The sequence below is a fragment of the Neopelma chrysocephalum genome, unplaced genomic scaffold, assembly GCF_003984885.1.
Source record: "Neopelma chrysocephalum unplaced genomic scaffold, ASM398488v2 Primary Assembly neopelma1_22b, whole genome shotgun sequence".
Lineage (NCBI taxonomy): Eukaryota > Metazoa > Chordata > Aves > Passeriformes > Pipridae > Neopelma > Neopelma chrysocephalum.
Genome location: NW_020897690.1, coordinates 20,188,204 through 20,215,002, shown reverse-complemented (window position 1 = coordinate 20,215,002; position 26,799 = coordinate 20,188,204). Strand labels below are relative to the sequence as shown.

The 26,799-nt window shown below is 38.5% G+C and overlaps 1 protein-coding gene across 9 annotated transcripts in view; it reads left to right on the top strand.

Annotated features, from left to right (window-relative positions):
• The first annotated feature begins 8,185 nt into the window (after positions 1-8,185).
• The window catches only part of DNAH5 (dynein axonemal heavy chain 5), a 128,809-nt gene continuing 110,195 nt past the window's right edge, over positions 8,186-26,799 (top strand). For 6 of the 9 annotated variants that reach the window (XM_027681580.1, XM_027681557.1, XM_027681544.1 and 3 more), the window contains exon 1: positions 22,834-23,010. In XM_027681580.1, coding sequence (XP_027537381.1) covers positions 22,933-23,010 — 78 coding nt within the window. In that variant the 5' untranslated portion in view covers positions 22,834-22,932. Of the gene's footprint in view, positions 8,260-22,832; positions 23,011-25,812; positions 25,886-26,799 lie in introns of those variants that run through there. The other 3 variants (XM_027681587.1, XM_027681598.1, XM_027681549.1) reach the window with 3 other exon arrangements.

The following is a 26,799-nucleotide window of genomic DNA, read 5'->3' as shown; positions in this document are numbered from 1 at the left end:
GGTCACAGCCATGTAGATGTTTAAATCCTTTTCCTCTGTTAAAATTTTATATGTTTCATTTTTTAAAGATTTCCTTTAAAAAATGCAGCTGGAAAGCAATTACATGCAGACCCTTATATTATATAACATTAGTCATTCCAGCTACCAGGAAGTTTTCCCAATTAAAAGGATTTCTACCCCTCATGAAAAATACCATTTTATTTCAGATCTTCCTCTCATCTTTGTCAGCAAGGATACTTTTGGATCAGTCCTCCTCTGCTGCCCCCATTGCTCTGCGGCATCTCCTTCCCCCAGCTGTTTGTTTCTCCTTTGCAGAGAACTCAGGAGAGATGGAAGAACATGTTCTCACAGCATTACTGCTTCTCTAAATTGTTGTCAACGCTCCACACTCCTACAATGTCACATTTACTCAGTATAGCACACACTACCACCAAAGTGCATGGGAAAACTGGTCACTTGGTCTTCTGCCTTCAGAAAAGTGGAATAAAGTTTTCACTTGTTGCTTTTTAAAAAGAGGTCAGATTGATAAGTCTAACAACAGCATAGTTTCCTTTTCTCTTCTTAAAAATGTTTCATGAGTTATTTATCTCCCTATAAGCCCAAACTTTCTTCATTGAAAAATTCCTGTTTCTGAGGCTGACCACTACACCTTCTATTTCCAGTTTCCCGTTCTTGCCCTTTTGATCTATATCACAATTATATCTCTTTATGATTATTGTTTAGACCTCCTGTCTTGATGTCATTTTTCTCAATATTGATTTTTCTTCTTCTGAGAAATGAATGTACACTGTTTTTTGTTACCTGACAGTCATGCCCAAGGGAGTATATTTTTATAATGTATATTTATGCTTATATGTATATATCATTTAATAATATGAATCCCTTTGTAAATTACTGGTTTATGTACAGGTATAACATAGAGTAGTCTTGTGTGCTTACATTACCTAGGCAAAAAGTCACAAAAACCCAATAACAGTTCAGTTTGTGGTTCTCCCTGACCACCCACGTGAAATGCTAAAAGAAACAAAATGTTCTTTTATTTCTTCACTTTGGTTATAATTGCTATTGTTGTGGATAATCAGTCTCTGCGGGCCTGTCGTTTCCCCTCTGTGATTGATGGGGGAAGCAAGTGAGACCAGGGAATTCCTGGAGCTGGTACAGGGATGTACAGGCCTATGCTGGGGCACATCTTCCTTAGTTTTGCTTAAAAGATTGCCTTTTCGGAATTATAATAACATACTATCTCACGTCAGCCTCACAAATCTGCCTAACAAGTCACAATAAAATATAAAGTAATTCCGCCCATAATCAAGTGTGACCATGGCTGCCACAGATGAAGATTTTATCATAGTTGGTTTGTGTTTGACAATGTTTATTACATCATAGATGTGGATAATTACTACGTTCCTCTTCTATGGAGAACCATTGCTCTTGATTGCTTTGTGATACAACACAGGATAAGTCTTCCTTACTTTGACTCTGGGCTAGCAACACCTATAGAGACATTGATCTGAGTCAAGGTGGAGTGATCAATACTGTCACTATGTTCATGAACAAATCACTGGGATTTTTCTTATGCTCACAACAGATAGCACAGATTTATTTTCTGTTGAATTAATAAATTGTGTCATAATCTAACTGCTTGAATACATAATATGCTTTCTTATTGTCTCAATAAGGGTACTAGTGTATGAGCACAACACACCGTGGTTTTGTGATCTCTCATAATTCACTCATGGCTAGGCTTTGTGAAAGAAGATTTGGGAAGGGCTCTACCCACATTTGTTGCAAGCGCGTTGGTGGCTAAAAAGGCCAATACGAGACAGGCATGTCCGGTTGCAAAAGGCACAGCAGAAAGACTCCTTAGATGGTATATACTGCAAGGCTCGATTCTTTCTGTGTTGTCTTTTCTCCTCAAGGGTGATCCTGCGTGCTTTCTCAAAGGCATCAGCAGCGTTATACACGGTGTGTCTCCAGGCCTCCCGATTGGAGGCCAGAGTAGACCAGTTATGGTGGTCAATATGGCCAAGGCTGAGATGTTGTTTGAGGGAGTCCTTGTATCTTTTCTTTGGGGCTCCTCTCTTGCAGCAGCCGGTGGCAAGTTCACCATAAAGCAGGATCTTAGGGAGGCAGTGGTCCTTCATCCTGGAGACGTGCCCTGCCCATCGCAGCTGTGTTCTCAGTAACATGGCCTCAATACTTGTGACTGCTACCTGTTCAAGAACAGATGTATTGGTCACATAGTCTGACCAGTGGATGTTTAGGATTGTACGGAGGCAGCGTTGATGGAAGCGTTCTAGGAGATGCAGGTGGTGGCGGTAGATGAGCCATGATTCAGATAAGATTCCTTAAAGGAAGATTGCTGAACCTTACAGTCTCAAAATTAAATCACCTTTACATAGAAATTAAAAATATGATCTGTTGATTACTGAATAAATAGACAGATCCTTCTAAGGAAAGGCCTTTGCTCTGGCCAGGTACTCCTGATTCATCTGCTGGGCCTCATAACTAATAATAACCTAATAACAAATAATGCAGTGTAATTCATTGTAGCTGAATAATTGTATTGTACCATAAATTTAAAAAAAAAAAAATTTTGGACTTGTGGTCATGGCGATAATTATAAAGTAGACTCAAATGTAGAAGTTCCGGTAGCTAAGATTAGATATATACGAGTGTTTGGGATTATCTCCCCCTCTAGTGGCTGGTTTATGCAAAAAAAATGAAAACTCAGATTATGCAGATTTACTATAATGTTTTGGAGGGTTCATAGAATCTTTTAGGTCAGATAGAAGAGACCAAAGTGCTATGCTGGATTTGAGTAAAAGGGTGTTAATGTAAGTGAGAATAAGATTTGAAATTCTTGATTTTCTTAAACCCCTGACTGTTTTGGATACAGAATCACAGAATCAGTTAGGTTGGAAAAGACCTCTGAGATCCAACTTTTGAATCCAATATGTCACAGGCTAACTCACAAAACTATGAACTTTTGGGTTTGGATATGTACAATAATGTATTTCTTTCGTCCCACTGTGATCCTATACTTTTTTATTTGGTACTGTTCAAAATTTATCTTCAGTGCTTTACAAAGCCATGGTAGGTGTTGTTATGGGGTTTATCCATGCTGGGTGAATAATTATTATTTCTGGTGTATTGCTAGGGGAAGATGAATGGATTTCAATGCTACCAAGTGAGGCAGTATCCATTGATGTGTTACTTTTGTGTTATCATGTCAGAAGACTTATCTGCTGTCCAAGATCAGCCCTTAAAAGCATTTGGATCCTAAAACATTATCACTGAGAACTAAACCCCTGCAATTATAAGAAAGAATTACACAATCACAGAGCTCAGTAGCAGTTAGCAAAACAAAAAACACAGTATAATTTTGCGGGAAGGAAATAGCAAAATGGAAAATGTAATTACAACACGGTATAAGTTGTTTGCTCACACCTTGAATGTCCTGTGCAGTTATGGTTCTTCCATCTCAAAAAAGATATGTAAGAACTAGAAAAGGGAAGAGAAGGGCAGAAGTGTGATCAAAGGGCTAGAATGGCTTCCATAAGGAGAATGGTTGAGTTTGCTGGAGAAGTGGTGTTTCTGCAGAGCAAGATATGGTAGAAGTTTACAAAAATATGAATGGCATGGGGAAAACAGATAGGGATTGACTGTTCACCATGTTTTTCATATCAAAACGAGGTTCAAAACAGATAGTTGAAAGATATTCTCCATGTAACAGGCAGAAAACCTGGGGATCCCTTTGCTGAACAGTGCTGTGGATTCAACAACTTTGCATGGGGTTAGTGGGAGGCTACAGAAGGATTTGCAAGAGACTTCCAACGTGATTTTCTAAGCAGACAAAACCTGGTCTCGGTCTATTCCTGTCCCCGGGGAGGTGCCCAATGCCAGGACTGGGGCTGCCTCAGCGCCCCTTGGCTGCCCTGCTCCTGGCTGAAGCAGCAGGACTGCGTTTGGCTGCCAGGCACTGCCAACACCTTCCAGGGGGCCCCTACTGTCTTGGCTGATGTGTCATGGTGGCACCATGACAATAGGCTCTAAAAATTGCCTAAAATAAAGATGGTCAGAGCCTGGGATAGTATTATGCAAAAATATCACATAAGCTTGCCCTCTTCTTTTCTCTCCCAAGGTATCTCGTGACCACTTTTGGAACCAGAATATCAAAATCCACAGATATTCCCGAAAGCATTATCCTGGGTTTATTTAGACACACAAGAGCATGATATGTGAATAATCCTTTCATTTCACACAGAATTAGTCAAGCAACAGCTGGAATGCTGTTTTTGCTATAACTTAAGTTGAGAACACTGCTATGCTTAAACTTTCATATAGCTAATACCTGTAAAAATGCACATTAATCTTCAGTTTAGAAGAAATTAATTATGTTAATTACAGAAACTTGTATTAGTAACTATTTCAGTGAACTGGTTTTCTATTTTTATAAGTATAATTTCTTTTTAACAGTCTGAAATTCAAAAGAAATTTTTGTACAAATTGCTTTGGACACCAGTTCTGTCATACACTTTGTCATTAGTGGAGCTGAGGGAGATGCTAGGGGCAGTAGGTGACTGCCCAGCAGGTCCACCTGAAGAAGCTGACTAACCTGAGTGTTGACAGGAGTGAAGGGCTACTGCAAGGAGTTGAAAGGAGCTCATTGAGTGACAGGCAGGCTTGAATAAGTGACTGAGGTGAATAGTGTCAAGTAAATAACTGATGCGACTGAAGTCAAAAGTGGCATAAGAAAATTGAAGGACCAAGGTGTAATGACTTAGGTGTAATGGAGATGAGGCTTTCTGAGATATTCTTGAACATACTCACCTATACAGCCCTCTATACTAAATGTAAGTACTAATTATGTTGCTGAAACAAGGTTACCTAATGGCATGACTATCAGTTCTAAAAGTCTGAAAATTTTGTGCCTTTGTCATGTTTCAGCATGGATTTAAGAAGGGAAAGTAATGCTTAACCAGCCTAACAGTTGGGCACACATTGAAACACAGGAAATTCCACTACTGCATAGGAAAAAACCCCTTACCTTGAGTATGTTCAAGCAGTGGAATGGGTTGCTCAGAGTTGTGGAGTCTCCATGTATGGAGATATTAAACTTGACTGAACATAGTGCTGGGTAACCTTTCCAGGCTGATCGTGTTTTAAACAGCAATTGGACTAGGTGACATCCAGAGATCCTTTTCAGCTTAAGCTCTTCTGTCATTCTGTGTTACAGTGGCACCTTCAGTATCCCTAATTATATTAAAATCTCAATGAGATGTCTTTGCTAAGATATGTTTGTCCTGAAAGTTAAAAAAGAGTAATATAGAGAATATCAGTCCTAAGAATGAGCAGAGATGTCTATAATAAGCAAACTGTGGAGGGATAAAATAAGAAGTCACGAAGAATGAGTAAAAGATAGAGTAAACAAATTGTGTGAAACCTAGGGAAGATCACAATGTGTAGTAACTTTTTCTTTGGTCTTTATAAAGTATTATATATGACAAGACTGTAAAAAATAAGAAAAAGAATAGGAAAGCATCAGATTAAAAAATACTGTGAAATATTTATACAATTTAGAGTTATTCAAGTCAACAGAAAGTTAAATATACCTTTGAGTCCTGAGAACAATCTCCCAGACAAGATAATTTTTTTGGAGCACTGCTTAACAATGGGCAGAGTCTCAGGATCATATAATAATTATTAGAACAAACTATTATGCTATCATTTACCAATAGTTCAGGGGACAAGAATGGGGAAGAAAATGTACCACATGGATTTAAAAAATAATTTTTGTTCAAATCAATCCAATTACCTTCCTTGATAGTTTATCTGCTTGTCAGTATATACTTACCTATTGGAAACCTCTTGTATGCCCCTAATTTTTAGCAGTTTCTGACACATTTATACATTTTTTAAGAAATGAAACAGATATGATCTAGTTTAAATCAATATGATGGAGGTCAGCAACAATTTGAAAGATTGTGCTTAAGACAAGATGTAAATTATTTTCAAAGAAACTTTGTGAAGATACCACATGAAGTTTTAAAGGAGCCTGACTGTTCAGGACATTGTTTGTGAGGGAACTGAGAATTTGTATTCACATACAGTACCAGGCTGGGAGAGCTGATCCAGATGTAGATCAGAGGATGGGAATGAAACTAAAACTGGTTTTAATTAATTAAAGTAGTAGAGCACGAAAAAAAAGCTCAGAAATTCAGGAAAGTACTCAAGAAAGTCAAATTAACAAGTATAAAAGGGAATAAATATCAATATGCAAAAGTGTATCAGAAAATTATATGTGAGATCCCACGGGGGACAAAGTGATTATTGAATAATACAAAGTAAAAAAAAAATATCTGGCAGCATTTTAAAAATTTCAGTTCAAACCATCACTAGAAAACTTTCTTTTCTGCCCTGTGGCTTCTAAGGCCAGTGGAAGAGTTTTATGTCCAGTTTTGTATGTCATATTTTGGCAACAGTACAGACAAACTGGAAAATCATAAGGAACAGAACTTATGAATTCCAAGGGAATGATGAAATAAATAGCTTTTGTCTGAAACAATTCACTTCTTTCTAGGAGAGAAAAAATTGAGGGAGAAAACATGTCCTACTGAGGGGCAGTGGGTGAGTGGCTGTGTGGGGTTTAACTGTCTACCAGAATTAATCCACAACAAACACATAAAAACTGTTATTATAAAGCTCACTTTTTCTGCCTAGTTACTGAAGGATAGATGAGAAAAAGTGTACTTTGAAGTAATAATTGATATCAGTAAAAAAAATTAATGAAATGGGTAAAGGAGAACTGGACCATGGCCCCTAGGAGGTTTGTGTAGACTTTGCCTTCCAGAGATTTTTAAGAATAGGTGGAAAAATCACGTTAGGGGATGATTAGGAATTGTTGGGCAGAGACATGGGTTTCTGCAGGTCTTTTGCAGCCCTGTGTGCATGTTTCCATAAAAAACTAAGAGGACACTATCTGGTCCAGAATTCAAATTACATCAAAAAGAGCAGAAGAGAAATACATTCCAAGGTGAAATACCAACGTCAAGCCTGGGCATTGCATTTCTTACACATTTCTGTGAAGAATTTCAGGTTTTCTGCTCCTGAATTATCTGTGCTCTACTACTAGTATTTAGCTTTCATGTTCCCATGAATGTGTTGACATTGATTGGGGGTGAACAAAAGCTGCTGATGCCTCAGTGTCATGTTGTACATATTTAGTCTGTCCATCATGTATATTTAATCTTAGACAGCTTGCAGTACTTTTGTGTATGAATTGTAACCATTTTCTATAGTGTGATTACCACCCTGACTTTTATCCTCTGTGAAAAGTTAAGGAGAAAGAAATTTTCTTTGGGACAGATTTGTTTATGAACACATTTAGAATTTGATTTATACATGAATGATCAGAATGTCTAACAGACTGTCAGTGAGCTCTTTATTTTCACTGCTACATTCTGGGAGTAGGGAGTGCTGGAAACCTGATGAGAAATTGATTCTCTGGTCATTTAAGAGGGCAACCCTCTCTGTGTTATCCAATTAGGAGCAAGGTGTATTATGTGCACCTGTAGCATCCGGCTGTATTAAATATCATTGCTTTTTTTTTTTTTTTTTTTTTTCCATGCAGCTAAAATAGCAGCGTTCGAAGCTTTTAATTCTCCTGCCTCCCCCAGAAAGGCCGGGTGTGAGGGCTGCATAAATGCATCCATTTGGGTTTTACTGAGAACGAGATGTTAAAGGTGAGATAATGTAGCAATGTCTGGAGTACTAAGGCTGTTCCTGATGAGAGTTTTCAGCTTTTAGGGCTGTAGCAAGGTGTGACGCCCCGCCGGAGCGGCGGGGCCGGAGGGGTGTAGGCGGCGGGGGCTCCCTGGGCCATCTGGAAGGCGGCCATGGGGAGCGGGCAGGGCTGGATGCTAGATCCCTCGCGTGCTTGTCCAGCCTCGGGGAATTGAGCGTCGCTGCACATTTGGCGTCGGTCTCGCCGTGCGCGAAATCTCCCAGCCACTCACAACATCGGCAGCCCGTTTCCATGGGGAACAGGGACTGACCTCGGGCTGGAAGGGGAAGTTGAAAGAACGCCCACCCCGCGGCGGGAGCCCCTCGCCACGGCAACGTCGCCGGGCGATGGAGGAAGCGGCGGGGCAGCCGCAGGGCCCGGCCGGTCGCGCTCCCGCCCGCCCTGGCTCCAGGGCAGAGCCCCCCGGGCCCGCCGAGCCCCCGGCCCCGCCTGAGGGCGGTGCGGACACGCAGGTGCGGGCGCAGCGGGGCGGGGGCGCGATGGGGCCCGGCCGGGAACGCCGGGGCAGGCCACCCATGCGGGGTGTGAAAGTTCCTGCGTTCTTAGTCTGCGTGGGAAAGGGACTTACAGAGCGACTGCTCTGGTAATTTTTGCTCCGGAATTTTGCTCAGGCGCCCCGCAAGGGCTGCAGGCGGCGGCCACCGGCGCGTACGGACCCGCTGAGTGCGGGGCAGCGGGCACAGGGGCTCCCTCTGTTTTGAGGAGGTATGCGCTCATAATAGGAGATAACTAGGGATAATTTCCCCTGCTACCTCCTCTGAGAAGGTGTTTTTATCTCTGCTGAAATTCACAAACTTCTGTTGCTTATAAACAAACTACACGTTGTAACTTTAAGAGGGCAGCTGTTTCTGGTGGTAATGCCTCGTGACAGCACGTCAGGTATGAAAACACTAAAGGCTGATCTTTCAGGATCAGTGTCATAGGATGCTCTTGAGTCCTGCAGTAACGAGGAGGAATAATATATCATGCAAATTCCCGTTTCCTGCTTCACACTGAAAGTGTGTCATTTTCAGCTCTACTCTGATTGTTACTAGTTTTATTGAGTTGAAACACACAGTTTTACAACATTATTTCAATGGTTAATGCAGTTAATGAAACTATTTCTCGAAAACTATTTGTTTTCCCTTTGTTTTGGCTAAGTCCTCGATGTATCTAAAAGCAAGAAGGCTTGCTTTCACTGTTAGTGGTAGCTAACTTGATTGCCTTTTCCTGGAAGGGGTGTGTGGTTGATAGATCCCAGGGATGGTTGAATTCCATATAGATTTCCATGATGTTAAAGCAATACAAATGCCCCTCACTCTTAAATTTTACAGTAGTTACCAGGACAAATTCCAAAATCGTTTGAGCTGATACCTCTGTACAATTGCAAATATAGCAAGTTATTGTGCTTATCTCTTACACAGGTAACTTGTTTACAAGAAGGGCTGTCCTACCAAAACTTAAAATTTCCAAGTAAATAGAATCAGCCTAATGCTGTGGTAATATAGTCTAGTATAATTTAAACTTCCATGAAGGTTATTATTTGTTTTACAATAGATTAACTAAAAATGTAATTATTTAGGTATTTGATATGTGGAGCTAAGGATAAAAATTGAAACCATTCTCTCCTTATTAACATTTGCTTGAATTTTGATCATAGATTATTCAGTTGGGAATTTGCTGCTTTTTCATTTAGCTTTCATGGATATGTAGATATGAGATGAAGTATTCAGAACTTTTTTTAAAGTGTATAGTTTGATTACATTTTGCATTTTACACCTCCTTGGGCTAGAAACTTTTGCTTTTGTGCAACTTGGAAATGAAATCTATATTAGTAAGCATATGTGCCTTGTTTTTTCTCCTATCTGGAATAGGGAATGATGATCTAACTTCTCAATGACCAAAAATGTCCAGATATGCTTCTACATTTTAGCAGCCTATGTTTTGCACGGAATAGGGTGGAGTAAGAGATGAAGGAGAATTTCTTCCACACTTGATCAATTCACAGTTTAATGACTAAGGACAAGAAAGTAGCTGTGTTGTTCTTGTGCAGTGTAACCTGCCTTAATAGGAGTTTTTATTAAACAGACCAACATAATTGTTAACCTTTTCACTTCTACCTTAAATTTTGGGATGTTCGGGTGCAGTAGCCCATGTGGAAAAAAAGATTCCCTTTCCACTGCCTCCGCAGTGGATGTACAATGGATTTGTAAAATGATAAAGGGAAATATACGACAAACATCTCTCAGGTGTTGGCACTTGCCCAGGAAAACAAAATTAGGACACTAATAATTGCTCAATACCAGGTGTAGAGTAGTGTAAACAGGGAAAAAACATCAGATGTGTCAGTGAAAATACGGGAAAATATTTAATACTGTACCAACTGTTTGGCAGTAATTGTATTGAAAGAAATAAAATGCACTCCTCTCCAATAAAAGATAAATTTTCAGCGTAATTCTATACGCCATGATTTTGGTATTGTCCTGGTAGAAAACAATGCTTCAAATTTATTACTGTTTCTTTTCTGAAACAAGCAAAATATAGAAGCAGCCATGAGTTCAGCCTCTGCCAGAGGCAGATTGGTGTAAGTCACTGAATTCACAAGTGCATGCTGCACCTGTTATAACCCAGCAAGTCATTGCTAAGAAAAATCCTACATTCAGCAACATACATAAGAATGGTCAGGGGCAGAAAGGTAAACACATAATTTGTGTTTTTCTGGGGAAGCATGTAAAGCTGCAAGGAGAGATGCTTAAGGTGTAGGAACTGGAAAGAAAAAGTAGATAAAAAGATGGAACTGCTTCTTCAATATCCAGTGAAAATTTTTTTCTGACTTTTGGGCTTGAATTTTTTCAGTGATGATTAGCTCTCTTTAATCAGATTAGAAAGTATCGCTTGCTTGCTGGTGGCAGGCAAACCATTGGATACTGAATATCAGAGCATGAAGCAAATTGCATGAGACAGTCTTTTACTGTAGTGTGAGGTGGCTGAAGTAATCTCAGAAAAGGCTGATTATAGCTAACCTACAGGAAACAGAAAAAGCTGCCTTTTGTTTTCATCACCAGTAGGATACTACAAGGAGTTAAAAGAGTATGCAGCAATGGACAGAGGAGCTGATGCAGTAGGATGAGAACTAGGGATAGAGTTCATGAATTTTCTAACAGGCCTTTCTAATCAAAAGACAACAGAAAGCTAAGGATGCTGTCTAGTTTGGAATATGGGCACAATTAAGCAATAAATCAATATGCATTGCATTTGCTAAATATATTTGGACAAAGCATGACATCAAATATTTAGATTGGAAAGAAGGATTTTTCTTAGGCACAATCAGGCTGTGACTGGCTAAAATAATGTCACGGGTCGTTTCTGGTTTCAGTTTTCAGTAGCCAAATAATAAATTTAAAACTGCTTGATAGACACAAGGAACATTTCCAAACAAAAGTGACTGGTAATGAAGGAGTATGCCATCATTACAATTAATATTCAGAAGATTTACAGGTAAGGAAGACATCTGTCACTTAATCTATATCAAACAATGTGTCGTTCTGCAAACGCATTGCAAATGATAAGAGTCATGTGCCACAGAAGCAGAAAGGCTTAATAGCTCCAGGGCATCAAGTCCAACCTCCTCCACTCTGAATGTGCAGGGGAGAGATGGCAAGCTGGGGACACAGCAATGGCACAGCTACGGTTGCTCGGCAACAATTCCAGCTTTCTACTGTGTGTGTGTGTTAAGCAGGCAGTAGCAATGGTGCTGCTTCCAGAAAGGTCTTGTTTAGCACCAAGGAGCAAATTCTTCTCTGACATGGCTGGGAGGTATGCCACATAGACGTGGGCTGCCCATGTATAGCCCAGAGTAACTTATTACTTTGCATTATTGCCACTTTTGTGGAGTTGAATGGTTTTGGCATTTTTTAATGTAATAGTGAAATTTGAAATCTGTGCTTACTCTATTGCCAAACTTATGTAAGGGGAAATGCTTGGTTATTGGCAAATAGCTGGTATTTTCCTAGGTTTCTGAGTAGACATTTAAAATACCTGAAGGGTTTGTTGAGGTGAGGACCTGGGGTTGAACTGTAGGGCAGGAGATGGTGCTGAATGCTTTCTGCATTTGTGCAGTTGTACTGCTCGTGCTGAAAGCCTGTGGCTAGTCCAGTTTAACTGCACAACAGAAATGAACATGATAACATCAGCAGTTCTCAGAAATAACAGCATGCTTCGCATGTTGTTGATTGTGATACCTAGCAGACTGTAGGGTGTTGTGGTTTAACCCCACCAGCAAATAAGTCCCACACAGCGGTTCACTTACTCCCCTTCCTGCATTGGGATAGGGGAGAGAATCAGAAAACTTGTGGGTTGAGATCAAAACAATTGAATAGGGAAAGTAAAAGCCGTGCATGCAAGCAAAGCAGATTAAGGAATGCATGCACCACTTCCCACAGGCAGGTGGGTGTTCAGCCATCCCCAGAAGAGCAGGGCTCTATCGTGTGTGATGATGACTTGAGATGAAAAACAGCATCACTTTGAATGTTCTCCCATCCTACTTCTCCCCTTGCTTTATATGTTGAGCTGGGCAAGCGGTGTTCAGTAGTAACTGAAACATCCTTGAATTATCAACACTGTTTCCAGCACAAATCCAAATCATGGCCCCATACCAGTTACTCTGAAGAAATGTAAGTCTACCTCAACCAAACCCAGCACACAGGGTATTACAAGGACTGGATTAAAAGTAAACAAAAGGGCTAAATGCAGAGAATGGCACTTGGTATTTCTTATGTCTTCTAAGGTCCATAAGGGCGGGCTGAGTTACAGAAGACTTCTTGGAAGCTATTGCAGGGCAAAAAATCACAACCCTCTTCACTTCCTTAATATTTTTAGTACAGATTTGCCCTTGAGTATTTATTCCATTTGTACTGAAATTAGCTGTCTTTCCTGCTTGGCTGAGGACACAGAAAGGAGGTACCCTCTCTGAAGATGTTGGAAGCATTGAGGATTTCTAGAAGAGCTGAAGACACTACTAAAGTGTCATGACAAAAAAATGTATGTTGTATGAGGAATATTAGAAACTTCAGATTTCTGAAGCAATAAATCCTTCATGATGTTGAATTTGGAATTGTGTCTTTTAATTTGTGTACCACAATATATTTTCCTTTTGAGGTTCCCATACTGTTTTCTTGTGCCTTGCACCCATGAATACAGTTGTTGTTACAGCAGGTTGAAGAATGGTCTAAATTGCAATATTTTGGAGTAACTTAAATGATTTCACTTTCCTTAGTGGAATGCAGAAGAATCTGGTATTTTATGACTGAAATAAGTTACTTGAGCCTTTGTATGTTAGATAATAGTTTGTAAAAGAAAATATATCAAGTTTTTCCGTAGCACATATGAACATTACAAATTCAAAGAACAATCAGATTTTTACTATGGAAAAAAAGTGCTTTATTTAGCATTTCCTATGGGAAGCACTGTAACAGCACTTTAGGGATTTGCATGTGCTGGCCATAGGGTCTAACAGCACAAGAGTATCAGCACCAGAACAGCAAAGGGAAAAAACCTGCCACAGAGGCTTTGGAAAACAGCTGAGGTGCAAGGTTACAGAGCTGCAAGCTTTTAGCATTAGTGAGGTGAAAGCACTTGGAGGTACTGTGCAGTAAGATGTTTTTAGATTTGTTGGAATTTAAAAGCTGAAGTTCAAATCTACTGAAATACATCAAGGGACTGTTACAGACTCAAGAAAAAGGTGAGCTTAACCTTCACCTGTGATGGGGTTATTTTATGTCCCTCCCAGATGATACCAACTAGCCTCTGGAAAATTATTTAACTGTGGTGAAGAGGGAATTTGTGCTAAAAACTGAGAAGCAGAGGTTTCATGAGTGTTGTTTTAGTCATGTGCACACAATGCAGTAACTTCAGGGAAAAGCTTTTGGAATCTTACTTTGTTTTCTCAGGAGCATTGTTACAAGAGTATTCAATTAAGAGTCCTTTTAAAGTTTGAGAAAAATGTGAATAATGGGGCTTGGACATTAACTTCCATCTGCCCTGTGGCTTGCTGTATAGCAGTCATAAGTTTGCATTCAGTAGGGAAAACGGCACTGGAAGTGCTAAGTAAAAAAGGATACAATGGTATGTTAGGGAAGAGTCTCTCAAGGTACAAAGACTACAAAGTAGTCATCTAAATCTTAGGTTAATCAATAAATAAGTCTCCAAAGGCCTAGAGCGAGAAGTGCCTTGTTAGAGGATGACTAGTTTCAGAAAGAACCAAAGTAAAAAATTTTACCAAGAAGAGAGGGGAAAAAATTAATTACACTGTAGGAAAGAAATACAGATGTGTGGCCTGTGATTATTACCTTTTTATTTCTCCAGAGAAAAAGAAAAGGTATGAAAGCTAGCACTACTACATTGGCTGGTTGGCAAGTGTTATATTTTTCATGCCATAGCTACCACAATTAAAACTTGCCAAGTGGGTGTTTTTTGTTATTAGTCAAAGAATTGGGTAGCTTAGATTAAATATACTTAGTTGTTGCAGCTCTGTTTTGTTGAATTTTTATTAAACTCAAATTGTAAGGAAATGTGTAGGTAAAAGTTGCATTAAATGGAATCTCATTTGGTGGTAAATAAATCCAATTGACTGAAAAATGAGTAAGTCATTATTAAAGCCTACTTGGAAATAAATATTAATTTAAAATGTCATAACCATACAAAATAAAAAGCACCTCCCCCGTAATTTTCTACATTTTGAAATCTATGTGTTGAAGGAATTAATTTCCTTCAATTGTACCTGTGTTAGTAAATTATGAAGAGGGAGAGGAAACAAGTAAGACATTTTACTTCCAGTGTTTTCAAACTGAAGACTTCTTGTATGAGCTAGTAATACAGCTGAACACATGGCTCTTTCTAAATTACTATGGAAAAGTGCCATGCAACTTCTATTTTTAGTTAACGCATCTAGCTCTTTTCAAAGATAGTCTGGTAGGCCCATCTCAAACTAAGATTAGTAGGAATGATCCAAAGGGCATCTGGAGGTTTACATAACTCCTAAACGACTGGAAAAACCCACCAAGCTCAGCATAGCTACTGAACTGTTTTAGTGAATGTGTTGTGTATAACAGTGTTAGAGTACAATGGAAATACCTTTTTATAGAAATCTGTAATTGCATGGTTATGTTGTGTACAAGTTATTTGTGTCCTGTTTTCTATATGGCCAGACTTAAAGATTTATGGTTGGACTCTTACCTTAAAGTCTTTCCAAACCTAAATGATTCTGTACCTTACCCCATATGAATACAGCATGTCTTAGCTGCATAGCTGGCATCTGTATCTGAAGCATAAGAAGTGCTTTTCTCGTGACCCACAGGTCAGATGAGTTACTCCTGTGAGCTCACTGCAGCTGTAAGTGGGGACTTAAACAGCTTTAGAGCAATTTAGTTCAGCTGTATCTGAGCAACTGTAATAACAGTTGACTGCAGTACAAAAGTGCTGCTAAACAGGTGTAGTGAAAAAACCTGAATTCAACACAAGCAATCAAAACCTCAAAATGGTAATATTACTTATTGAAAGAGACAAAAATTTCCGTATATGTTTAGTTGCTTCTGTGTGGATCCAGGTATGCTTTTGGTGCTGGAAAGTAAGCTTAAAACAGTTTTGGGATGTGGAACAACTTGCAGGGCCTAAATCAAATGGCCTTGTCTGATTGCCATTGATAGCCAAACAAAAATGTGAGCTTTTAATTGACAAATGTTTTTGTTGGCTATTCCATGGAAAACAAACTGTCCAAATGGACATTTTGTTATTAATACTAAGCTACCCAGAAACAGTCCAGGTTAGTACAATCAAGCTGTTATTTATTGATTTACTTATGTCAATTATGTCTTGGTAGACTCCATGAATAGAGGAAGCTAACACCCTCTCAAAGACAACAGTCTGGAAGTTGTCTATTTATTATGGGTATATTGTTAATTAGTACAAATACATATTTTGTCCTTTATAGTGATAACTTCAAAAAAGTTACATTTTTCATAAATTTGTATTTCATCATATAATTTGTCTAAAATGGAAACACTGTAATTTTAGAAACTTGTCTCCTGGATTCTTCTACATTTTATAAACTGTACATTAACGAAAGAGGGAAATTTTAACTAGTAGTGATCATGAGTCCTTACCCAGGATTATCACTAATTTCTATACGTTAGCCAGTTTCTCACAAAGGTAGAAACAAACTTCATGTTAGTAATGATCAGACCATCATTTTGATGTCAATTTAGGTTTAGGTTTGTTCTTTTCCCATTTGCCTGCACTGAATTTTTATTTGCTGTGCTAACACATCATAGTTGCTCGGTCTTGGAAGTCTTCTGTAATTCTTTGTGAAGAACATAGTTCTGTCTGCAGATGTCACTCTTGTAGCTTTTCCCTTTTCACCTGACTCTGCAGATGCCTGGAGAGCTCCACTCACACATTATACTTTGCTGCTGTAAGAACTAACTATTCATTTTATTCCTATCCTCTCCATTCCAACATTTAATCAAGTCTTTATCTTTGAAGGTCATTTCCTTTACGCTTTTCCTAAAAGCATTTGACAATGGATCTTTTTGAAAGCTTTTTGAAAGCAAATCCATATGATGTAGATCAATCTTCTTTACACTAATGCTTATTAACCCCTTTGGTGAACCTCAGCAGTTCATGATGAGTGTTTCTCCCTTTCACAAAAACCTTGTTGACTTTTCATTTGAAATTAAATTATTTGAGCTACCTCTTAATTCTATTATTTAATATAATGCCTGTTATTTTACCTAGCCAGGCTTCCTCATCAATTGTTTCTCATTCAGCTATCCTTGAAGGTGTGCATTTATTGTATTAGCCAGTGCCCAGTCCTCTGATTCTGACAACAAAGTCAGCTTCTCCGGACCTCTAACTCTGTGAGGTTGGTAAATTTTGTATTTTATTTGAACACTAAGATTTTTAACCTGATATTGTGCTGTTTTAGGGATTGAGGCAGGAGTCACTTGCCCTCATGCATTTTTTTTTAATTATAAACTTTCTATTAATGATGTCTAAAAAAATTAGTATCAGCATCACAATCTGAAATGGTATTTCCCTTGTGTATGTGGAGATAGCTGAAGTTACTTGCTGATGCTGTTCCCTGCCATGGGGACCACCCTCATCACTGTCAGCATGTCACAGTCAATACTTCCAGCCTCATTAGGCAGACAGTAATGTCATATGCTATGTCTATCCTGTTTGTGACTGAAGTTTCATGCCATTGAACTCTGGTTGGCTTGCTAAGTTGTTTGAATGCTGAGCTCTTTTAGAGTGGTGTGGGTTTTTCCATGTTTCCTATGTAGTAAATACCTTGATGTATAGCACAAGGTACCAATGATACCTTCCTTATGCTGAGTTTAGTGCTAGTGTTACGGCAATGTCTTTGTTGGGCTATTTACCCCAACTTTGTTTCTAGGACTATTCCTGCTTAGGTATAAGCAGTTATGTACTTCTTTTGGTTTTCTGTTTCCTTCTACCTTGTTCAACAGGATAACATTTTGCTGTCCAGCCTTTTGCTGTGTCTTGCAGCATGACAGGTAGAAGCCTTTCTTTTATCATGTGTTAGAACTCCCTGTACTTCACACAAGTGGTATTTTGAGACCACATGATCTTCAGTGCCTGATAGCTTTTCCTTGGGCTAGACTTAAAACTTCCTTTCTAATCTTTGAGAGTAAACCCCTCAAAGTTTACCTAAATTTTTTCTTCCAAAACTATTCCTTTCATTTCAGGAGTGTCCCCAGCTTCCAGTGAATCTGGACCTTGCTTCTCTCCTGGTCTTCAGTTGCGTGTTGAGAATTTATCATGCACTTGCCAGGGATATTTGAAACATCTGAACAATGTTGAGGATGCTTGAAGATCCTGAGTTAGTGTATTTTTGTCTTTAATCTTTACTCTGGCTAAACTGATGGGCACAATATCCACATAATTGGAAATAGAAAAGGGCAGAGAAGGTGTGAGATTTGGTAGTTCCTTAAAATGGAGAATGTATTACTTGCATGGTTACTTGACCTACAATTGTCTGTCCTCACAATAACGTCTCTTCATTTGGTAAGACCTACACATCCTGTCTGTCCTGGTAAACAGAAGGCTAATTGTGTATCTGCTGACTTATATAATTAAGTGTTTTATCTTTAAATTTTATTTTCTTAGTAATGGGTCAAGTAGGCAAGGACAACCTGGAGAACAAATGTTTTGCTTAAAGCAGAACAGGACCGCCTACATCATATGTTAATTCTTTAAGCAGTACTGTTTTTCACCATAAAATGCTTATTGGACAGCAAGATAACATTATTATAGATTAAAATCTTAGTTGTATATATTGCCTCATCAAACAAGTAAGAAGTGTAATTTTCAGCTCTGATAGCCTTTCTTTTTCTTATCTGTTTTCTTGTGGTTTTTTTTTTTTATTTGTTTGAGATGAAGATATTAGGTGACTGACAAATTGTACACTGCTTAGATGTTTTAAGACAAAAAGCATTTTTTGGAATTACAAGCAACCCAAATGCCTACTAGTGGAGGAAATCACTAAATATGTTGAAGTTTTAGTTTATCTCAGCAAAGCAGTTAAAAATTCTTGCCTTAAAGATATTAAAGCCTCAACGTTATTTGACTTTGAAAGCAGTTCAAGGTAGTAATGTCTACCCTTAGCTTTGGTTGTTCTCATTGCAGTTGTATCAGGAGAATGCAGCAGAATAGGATATGCATTTCTTTAAGTTCCTTCATTTCTATTCAGTGTAGATTTTCAAGTGATTTGTAAGTGATCATCTCTGTAAAAGACAATTTAAATTGCCAAATTTTATATAGACTCTATTTTGTGGTCTTGTGAAGAAGAGCATAAAAGTCATGTACGCTTTCAGTGTTTAACCACTAGATGGTAGCTAACTACTATCTACTACTACTAATTGCCCATAGTAAAAGAAACCTTGTTGTCAAAGCTTTGCAATGTAACACTAAAAAAAAAAATCATAGAATCACAGAGTAGAATCATAGAATATACTGAGTTGGAAGGGACCCATCAGGGTCATCGAGTCCAGCTCCTGGCCCTGCACAGGACAACCCAAGAGTCACACCATGTGCTGAAAGTTTTGTCCCAATGCTTCTTGAACTCTGTCAGGCTTGGTGCCATGACCACTTTCCTGGTGAACCTTTCCATTCCCTGAACACCCACTGGGTGAAAAACCTTTTTGTAATGTCAACCTAAACCTCCCCTGACTCAGCTTCCTGCCATTTCCTTGAGTCCTATCAGTGGTCATAAGAGGAAAGAGAACAGTACCTGCCCCTCCACTTCCCCTTGTGAGGATGTTGAAGACTGCAATGAGGTCTCCCCTCAGTCTCCTCTTGTCCAGGCTGAACAAACAATCTTAGACTTCCAGACAGCAGATTTTTTGACTTCTTTGAGGAATCTGCTTGGCATGATCCCATGAAAGATCCTGAAACAGAAATGGGGCTGAAGGAAACTGCTTGACCTGCAAGAAAAACACCATTGGAACACACAGGTCATTCAATGTGTGGAAAGAAGAGGAGGCCTCGTAGAAGGCCAGCATGGATGAACACAGACACCCTGTCTGAACTCAAACATGCAAGCTTCCATAGAAGTTTGGGATGAAATAGGATCTGGGATGGGCCAGCCAGGAAGGATTATAGAGACAATGCCCGAGTTTCCAGAAGCAGAGTTAAGAAGCTAAATCTCAACTGGAGTTCAAACTTGTGAGGAAAGTGAGGGGAAATGACAATGTCATTTCTATACTGCTGTCTATACTGGCAGCACAATAAAATGTAGGCCCATGGCTCAGAGGAACAAGGGACTAAGGAGCAAACAGTATGGAAAAGCCTGAAGTCTTCAGTGTCTTTTAAAACTCAGTTTTCATGAGCTGACTTTGCCCTCTGACTTTTTTAGGTTTTCAAGCCTTCTTGCAGAATGCAGAAATGAAGATTGCCCATGGTGGCCAAAGATCGTGTTAGGGAGCACTTAAAGCAATTGGATGTATGGAAGTCCATGGGAGCAGATAAGGTACACCCGAGGGTGCTGAGGGAGTAAACCAATGTCGTTTTGAGGCCCATCTCATCTTTGAAAGGCCATGATGATCTGGGGAGGTTCCTAGTGACTGGAAAAAGACAAATCTCACACTTATCTTCAAAGAGGAGGAAAGGGAGGATTCAGGGAATGACATACCAGTCAGCTGCATCTCAGGCCTGGTGAGGTTGTGGGGCAAACTGCTTTGGGAGCCATTTTATGGCACATGAAGGGCCAAGAAGATGATTGCGAATGGCCATCATGGATTTACCAGCATCAAATCCTTCATGACCAACCTGATTGCCTTCTATGGTGAGATGGATGGCTATGTAGACAAGGGGGAAGCATGAGTGGTGTTTTTTAATCTTGACTTTAGCGAGGTGTTTGACAAGGTGTCCCATAATATCCTTAGAGATATTCAAACTGGTGAATTATGGACTGAATAACCATCTGCTCATTTGGGTGGAAAATTGGCGAGGCAAGAAGGCTTCAAGCAGTCCAACTAGTCCAGTTGGTAGTGATGTCCTTCAGGGATTGATACTAAGGCTAATACTGTTTAATGTTCTTCATAGAGAACATGAATGATGGAGCCGAGTGTACTGTCTGCAAGGCTGCTGTTGATGGGGAGAGGAGGCTTGAATGTGTAGGGCAGGGCTGCTATTCCAATAAACGTGGACAGGTTTGAGAAATGGACTGAAAAGAACTTCAATTAAAGAAAATGCTAAGTCCTACAGTTAAGATGAATAACCTTGTAGGACAATACAGACCAGTGGCCAACTTGCAACATATCAGGTGTACAGAGAAGAACTGAAGGGTATTTTTCCTCACCAAGTTGAACGGGAGCCAGTAACGTACGTCACAGCAAAGAATGCTGATCACAGACAGGACTGAAATAGCCAGCAGGTTTTCAAAGCAAGTTCAGCAGTAGGTCAGCAAGATGTACAGGAGGCCAGTGTGTGATGTATGAGAAGATACTGAGAGCACTCTGCTCGTTCAGCCCCAGGAAGAAAAGGCTAAGGGGAGATCTTATTGCACCCAATAACTGTCTAATGGGAGGGTAGAGAGAAAACAGAGTTGAACTCTTCTTGAAGGTGTATGGTAATAGGAGTCAGCATACACAAGCTGGACATGAGGGATTTCAGTTAGTGGGAACAGTCTTTATGTTGAATGGTCAAACCCTGTTATAGTGCCCAAGTGGTTGTGGAATCTTCATCCTTAGAGATATTCAAAACATCTCTGAGCAACCCACTCCAATTGGACTTGCTTTGAGCAAAAGACTGGACTAGATGACTTTCAGATATCTCTTTAAATTCTCATAATTTTGTAATTCTTTTAAGTTATTTTATGAAAAAGCTCCATGATTCCTAGATGGTTCTTTGAGATATTTATTTAAGTTTTTTTTTCCTTTTTTTTTTTAAAGAACTTTTATTGCTGCATGGCAAAGTTAAGCCTGTTGGGCTGAGTTTTTACATTAGAAATCACATACATCATGCAAAGAAGTATAGAATCGTAGAATGGTTATGATTGGAAGGAAACTTAAAGATCAACTAGTTCTGACTCCCTCCTATCATGGGCAAGGACACCTCTTACTAGATCAGGTTTTTCAGAGCCCCATCCAGCCTGGCTTCTGAATACCTCCAGGGATGGGGCATCCACAGTTTCTCTGGGCAACCTATTCCAGTGCCTCACCACCCTCGCAATAAAGAGTTTCTTCCTAATATCTAATCTAAGCCTGCCATCCTTCAGCTTTAGGCCATTCCCCTTTGTTTTATTACTACAAGTCCCTGTAAAAAGTCCCTCCAGCCTTCTTTCAGGCCCCCTTTAGGAACTGGAAGGTCCAGCAATGTCTCCCTGTTGCCTTATCTTTTCCAGGCATAACAGCCCCAACGCTCTCATCCTGTCTTCATAGGAGAGCTGCTCCAGTGCTGTGATCATCTTAGGGACTCTCATCTGGACTTGTTTGGGGAGAATGTAAATAATTCCTCAGTGGTTTGAATATATCCAGCAATTAACTCTATGTGTAATATCTAATAGCATGTTTAATTTTAAAAGAGAATGTTGTAAAGGTTTCAAAGAGAACTATGGGCGTTTGCTTTTACACTATATGCAATTATGTACACACTGGGTTTGACTGTAGTAGGTGGGGAAAATTGTATGGAAAAATCAGATAACATGGGAAAAATGGTTTTTATTCATGCAATTTTTATCAACATTAAGGTTGTCAAGTGATTTTTAGCCATTATTCACACTGGTATGAGTGGAAGCAGAAATATGTAGGGACATTCTAAGCCAGAAATAGCTATAAAAATATCTTGGTTTTCTTGTTCCTAATACTGGATAATTAGTTTATTTTTCTGAGAATTTTCAAGAGGACATCAGATTATATTCTGTCACTGAAGTGGAAAAATTAAGGCTATTTTAGGAAGAAAAAACTTAATATTCCTTGCTGATGAAAAATTACTCTAAGTAACCATTGTACAACTGAAAAATAAGTGACTGAATGTACTTGTTTAAAAAATATGAATAGAAAACTCAGTAATTTAGTAGTCTCTAGGTAAAAGGTATTTGAAAGTTGCTTGACTGTTGTTGCTATATATTTAAACAGTCATCTCTGACAAGGAAACAAAGGTGTCTGTTGACATGAGGATTACTTAAGAAGGCTAAACACAAATCAGATAAGCAGTTATAAAATTGACTTCTGCAAATAGTTATGTTGCCCTTGAGCTTGATGAATTGTATCCAGCCGTGTTTGTATGTAAACAGTATCACCTTAACAACACTGTGTTTGGTAGCAGTAACTTTCAGTGCCTAATCTATAGGCAGTAAAAACTGGTGGTTAGAGACCTCTCATTTCTAAAGTAGTGCAATTTAGTTTTCAAGCAATTTGAATGCATATTAGAACTGAATTTTAAATACAGAGATAAGGTTAATAGTTGCTGGTTTTTTAGGTCCTTACTCTATTTTCCAGAGTTATCTTGGTGTTCCTATGGAAAAGGAATGAAAGAAGTACAAAAAAAAGGTTAGGGGAAGAGTGTAAAATAATGAATCTGGAAGCTTGCTCCCTGGTTTAGGGCTTGTTGCTGAAAAGCAGTACTTGATGCTTATACTGAGTAGTACAATGTTTAGAGCCAGAAGAAAGCAGCTTTGGAAACGGAGCATTGGCAGAGTGATAAAGGTAAGGAAAACTGAATTTTGGACTAGGTCTAGACTAGTAACTATATAATTTGAATAAAGGTTTGTTTTGAGGGGGGGTAGGGTGTAGAAAAATGTCTGTTTTAAAAAAGCTGTAAGTGGATGATAGTTGCACAGTTTGTTTTGAAAGGCGGATTTGCACTGGGAGATATTTATGCATTTGACTAGTGGTACTTGTATCTTGCCCAGGTTGTTGCAATGGCCTGGTAATGGTATAATTTCACGAATGTTATATTAGTACAATTAAGAGTTTGATGTTAGATCTGACAACAAAACAGAAATGGGCTCTGCCACCAAGGAAAATAGAAGTGTCACTTCACTCTTCCCATATTTGTTAGATGGGAATAGAATTTTGAAGACAGTGCTTAGTATTGAGAAACAACAATAAAATAGAAGTCATTAAGACCCTTAGACTAATTAAAAAAGCTGGTTATTTGAGCAATCTGTTCCTGAGCTAATGGAATGTGATAGCAAATGTGCAGAGCTCTGACGTTTGAGATTTAAGAGTCAGCTAAGGGGATTGCCCCAATTTTTTAGGGTATGGATTTTTTTGGAAAGAGAAAATAAAAAAGTGTGTGCCTGTTGAAAAACTCAAGGTGCTTGGAAAGATGTAAGATGGTTTGCAATTTACTTTTGCAGGGAAATTCACGAGCAAGGCTTATATAACATAAAACCTCTTAGCAAGTTAAAGGAGGGACAGACAAATTCCACGCTGGTTAAATAAGTTTTGCATAAAACAGTAAATTAGCAGTAAAACATTCTTACTTTTTGACTCTTTCACTATTGAGCGTCTCAGTAAACTATTGCTCATTCATAAGACTTTGATTTGAGAATGTCTAAATTCAACAGTGCACAGTATTCTGACAACAAAATGCATCATTTGGTGGGTGTTGAGAACAAGTTTTATCTTGTGTAGTTATGACTTGCATACTAAGTAACTTTCATGCTAACTCTATTCAGTGTCTGCAGACACATCAGCAACCACAGTCTGTAATGGAGAAATTGGCAATAGTCAATAGCTGGTTTCTGAGCCTGTTGTTTCAAAGAAAGGACCCCTGGAATCTCCAACTTGTGCTCTTTTAGTACCTGCTGCTTAAATATATATACTTATACTCTTTTAGCAGTTTGAAAACTTTAAAAAAAAATTTAATTTAATCCCCATTTGTTGCTTCAGACTGATGGTAAGATGGTTATGGTTTAGGCATATGTTAAGATGGATTTAGGAATCTCCCCTTTATCTTGCTTCAGGAGAAGATGTCTATTGAAATTAGTTTCCTGTGCTGAATTGTTGGTATTTAGATATTAGGAATTTTAAGGTTTTATGTAACATAAAACAAGCTACTTGTTATAACTGGACTAACCATCAAAGGACTTTTTAGTTAATTAGTTTAGCTTTGGACCTGCATCTGTTGTGCAACTGTGTCATATGACCTTTCCTACCTTCATAACCAAGAGCGGTAAAAGAAACCCAAAACTAAACTTGGCTGTGTTACTTGTGCTGTTCTTTAAGTGGAAAACTGTGGTAAAGCTGTGCCATATAAAAGCTTGGACAATCCTTTCAGATATCTAATGAGACAGTGTTTATCTCTTGTAAATACTGCTCCTTCTGGATCCTCCTATATCATGAGACATTAGAAAGAGACTTTCATTATGACCTTGATCAGAATTGCTGCTGATACTTTTCAGGGTTTGCATGCATGTTACTGCATGGAGCAGCAATTTCTCTCTTACCTACATAAATGATAGCTTGTGTGTTTTAGCATCCTTCCATCTTCAAATCATACTCTATCAGTGTGCTATGAAATTGTAAATTTCATAAAACTGCCTATTCTTGGGTAATTTTTTTCTATAGATGCTTTTTTGCTGTTTAGGCCTGTGTACTTCTGTATTGAATCCTGCAGGATGTAAAATATACAAAAACTCATAGGCCATGACGACTCTGCTGGTTTGAAGTAAGATGTGAGTGTAGCTAAAGGGGGAAGGGAAGAATGTGAGGTAGAAAGCTCAAGGTTTCCTTGTAATTTGCTCTCTGAGATCCCTAATCCTAAGTAAAGAATATCTTAAAAATGTATTCTTCAAGTAGGATGCAAATGGAAACTCAGAAGCTAGACTGGAAGACAGTTTCTAGTCTAGCTTTTGAGTGTTTTTAAATGTTTAAATTAATTACTTTTTATTGAAAGCACCGAAGTTAGGTTTCCTCTACTTTTCTGTGGACAACATGATCCTAAAAGTGAGGCAGAAGTTTCTTCTGATGACTGCAACAACTGACATGAGAGTTTGTGATTGAGCAACACTTCATTTATGGAGGAAGAGAAGTTTGTAGAAATGGCAGATCATCAAAATATGGAAGCATGACAGGCAGGGTGTGTTCTTGAATTGCATTGTAGCAACTATCAGGAAAAAAATGCATGAAACTTGCATTAGTTATAGAGATATTCACCATATCAATGCAAATGCCTTCCAGAAGTGATGTGGTAAATGCAAGTCCATGTCTTAATCTTCATAAAACTATAGCTTTAGCATTTAGTTAATACTTTCCCGTTTTCTTTAGGTATGGTTCATTAAATAATTTAAGTTAATTAGACTTTAAAAGTTTTGTGACATTTTAATGAATACTCTTGTTACTGGACTTAGACATCAAATATTGCCTAATGCTGCATAAACAGCTGTACACTGTAGCTAGTATAGTTGTTATACACATTAAGATACAGCAATTAAAGGATTAGAAAGCATTAAAAAATCTAGAAACAAACCTCGGGTCATGACTTCTTAGTTTGAGAAGAAGGTGCTCATGATTTCAGCCTACATAAATGCAACTTGTAGAAGAAATGGAGGCTATGAGCATCTGTATAGGTCAAGTTGGTAACCAATAACCAGTGTAAGATGAATACCTTGTGTAGCAAAATATCTGGAGTTCTATGTTGGAAACACAAGCAGAGTAAAAAAGTAGTCTATCTGTAGTTTAAGTAAAACAAAATGCTTTTTGCTGGATTAAATAGAAATTGTTCAGTAGAGTATTGATTGTACTTTTTCTGTTAAGGGTGCTTTATCAGTGGTGTTCAAAGCACCAAAACAACAGTTTTGAGGATTCTAGTGTTATCATCTAGTGTGAATGAAGCTGATTCAGCAAAAAATGGTTGCTCTTTGCATGTCTAACTAGGAGGAAAATTTCTACTCATATTTAAAAACATGCAGGAGAGGCCAATTGTGTGATGACACTTCACTTTTGGGAAACTGGAGATGATGTTAGGGGATGAGAGAGGTAAAATAGCATAAAGTACTTGTATGAATTAATCTGCTACTGTGTTATTCAGACATATCTGTGTAAAGAACAGGGTTTGTATGTTTGTCTTTTACATGAAAAAATATTTCTAATGTATTCAGCATTTATGAAGGCATGCTAGTAATTACAAATTTACCAAATATTTGAAAATTTCTTCAAAAAGTAGGAAAGATATTTACATAAAGGTATAAATTACATTATGCAGGTCCTATTGGCTCTGCAAAAGCTTGTGGATAAATCAGTTGTGCACACTTTGTAGAGCTACTAGTTTTCTCATAATCACTGGGGAAATAAGGATTGAATTTACCACCAATGAAACATAATGCTAAATTTCTTCTGAAAATGAAATGATACTAAATCTTGTAATCCACAAGCACAACAATACCAGTAACTATTCCAGAAGGCTATTTTGTCTATAATGTAATGAGGTGTATTACATATGGGAATTCAATTTAATTAGGAGAGTAGGCATACTGCTTCAAGAATGGT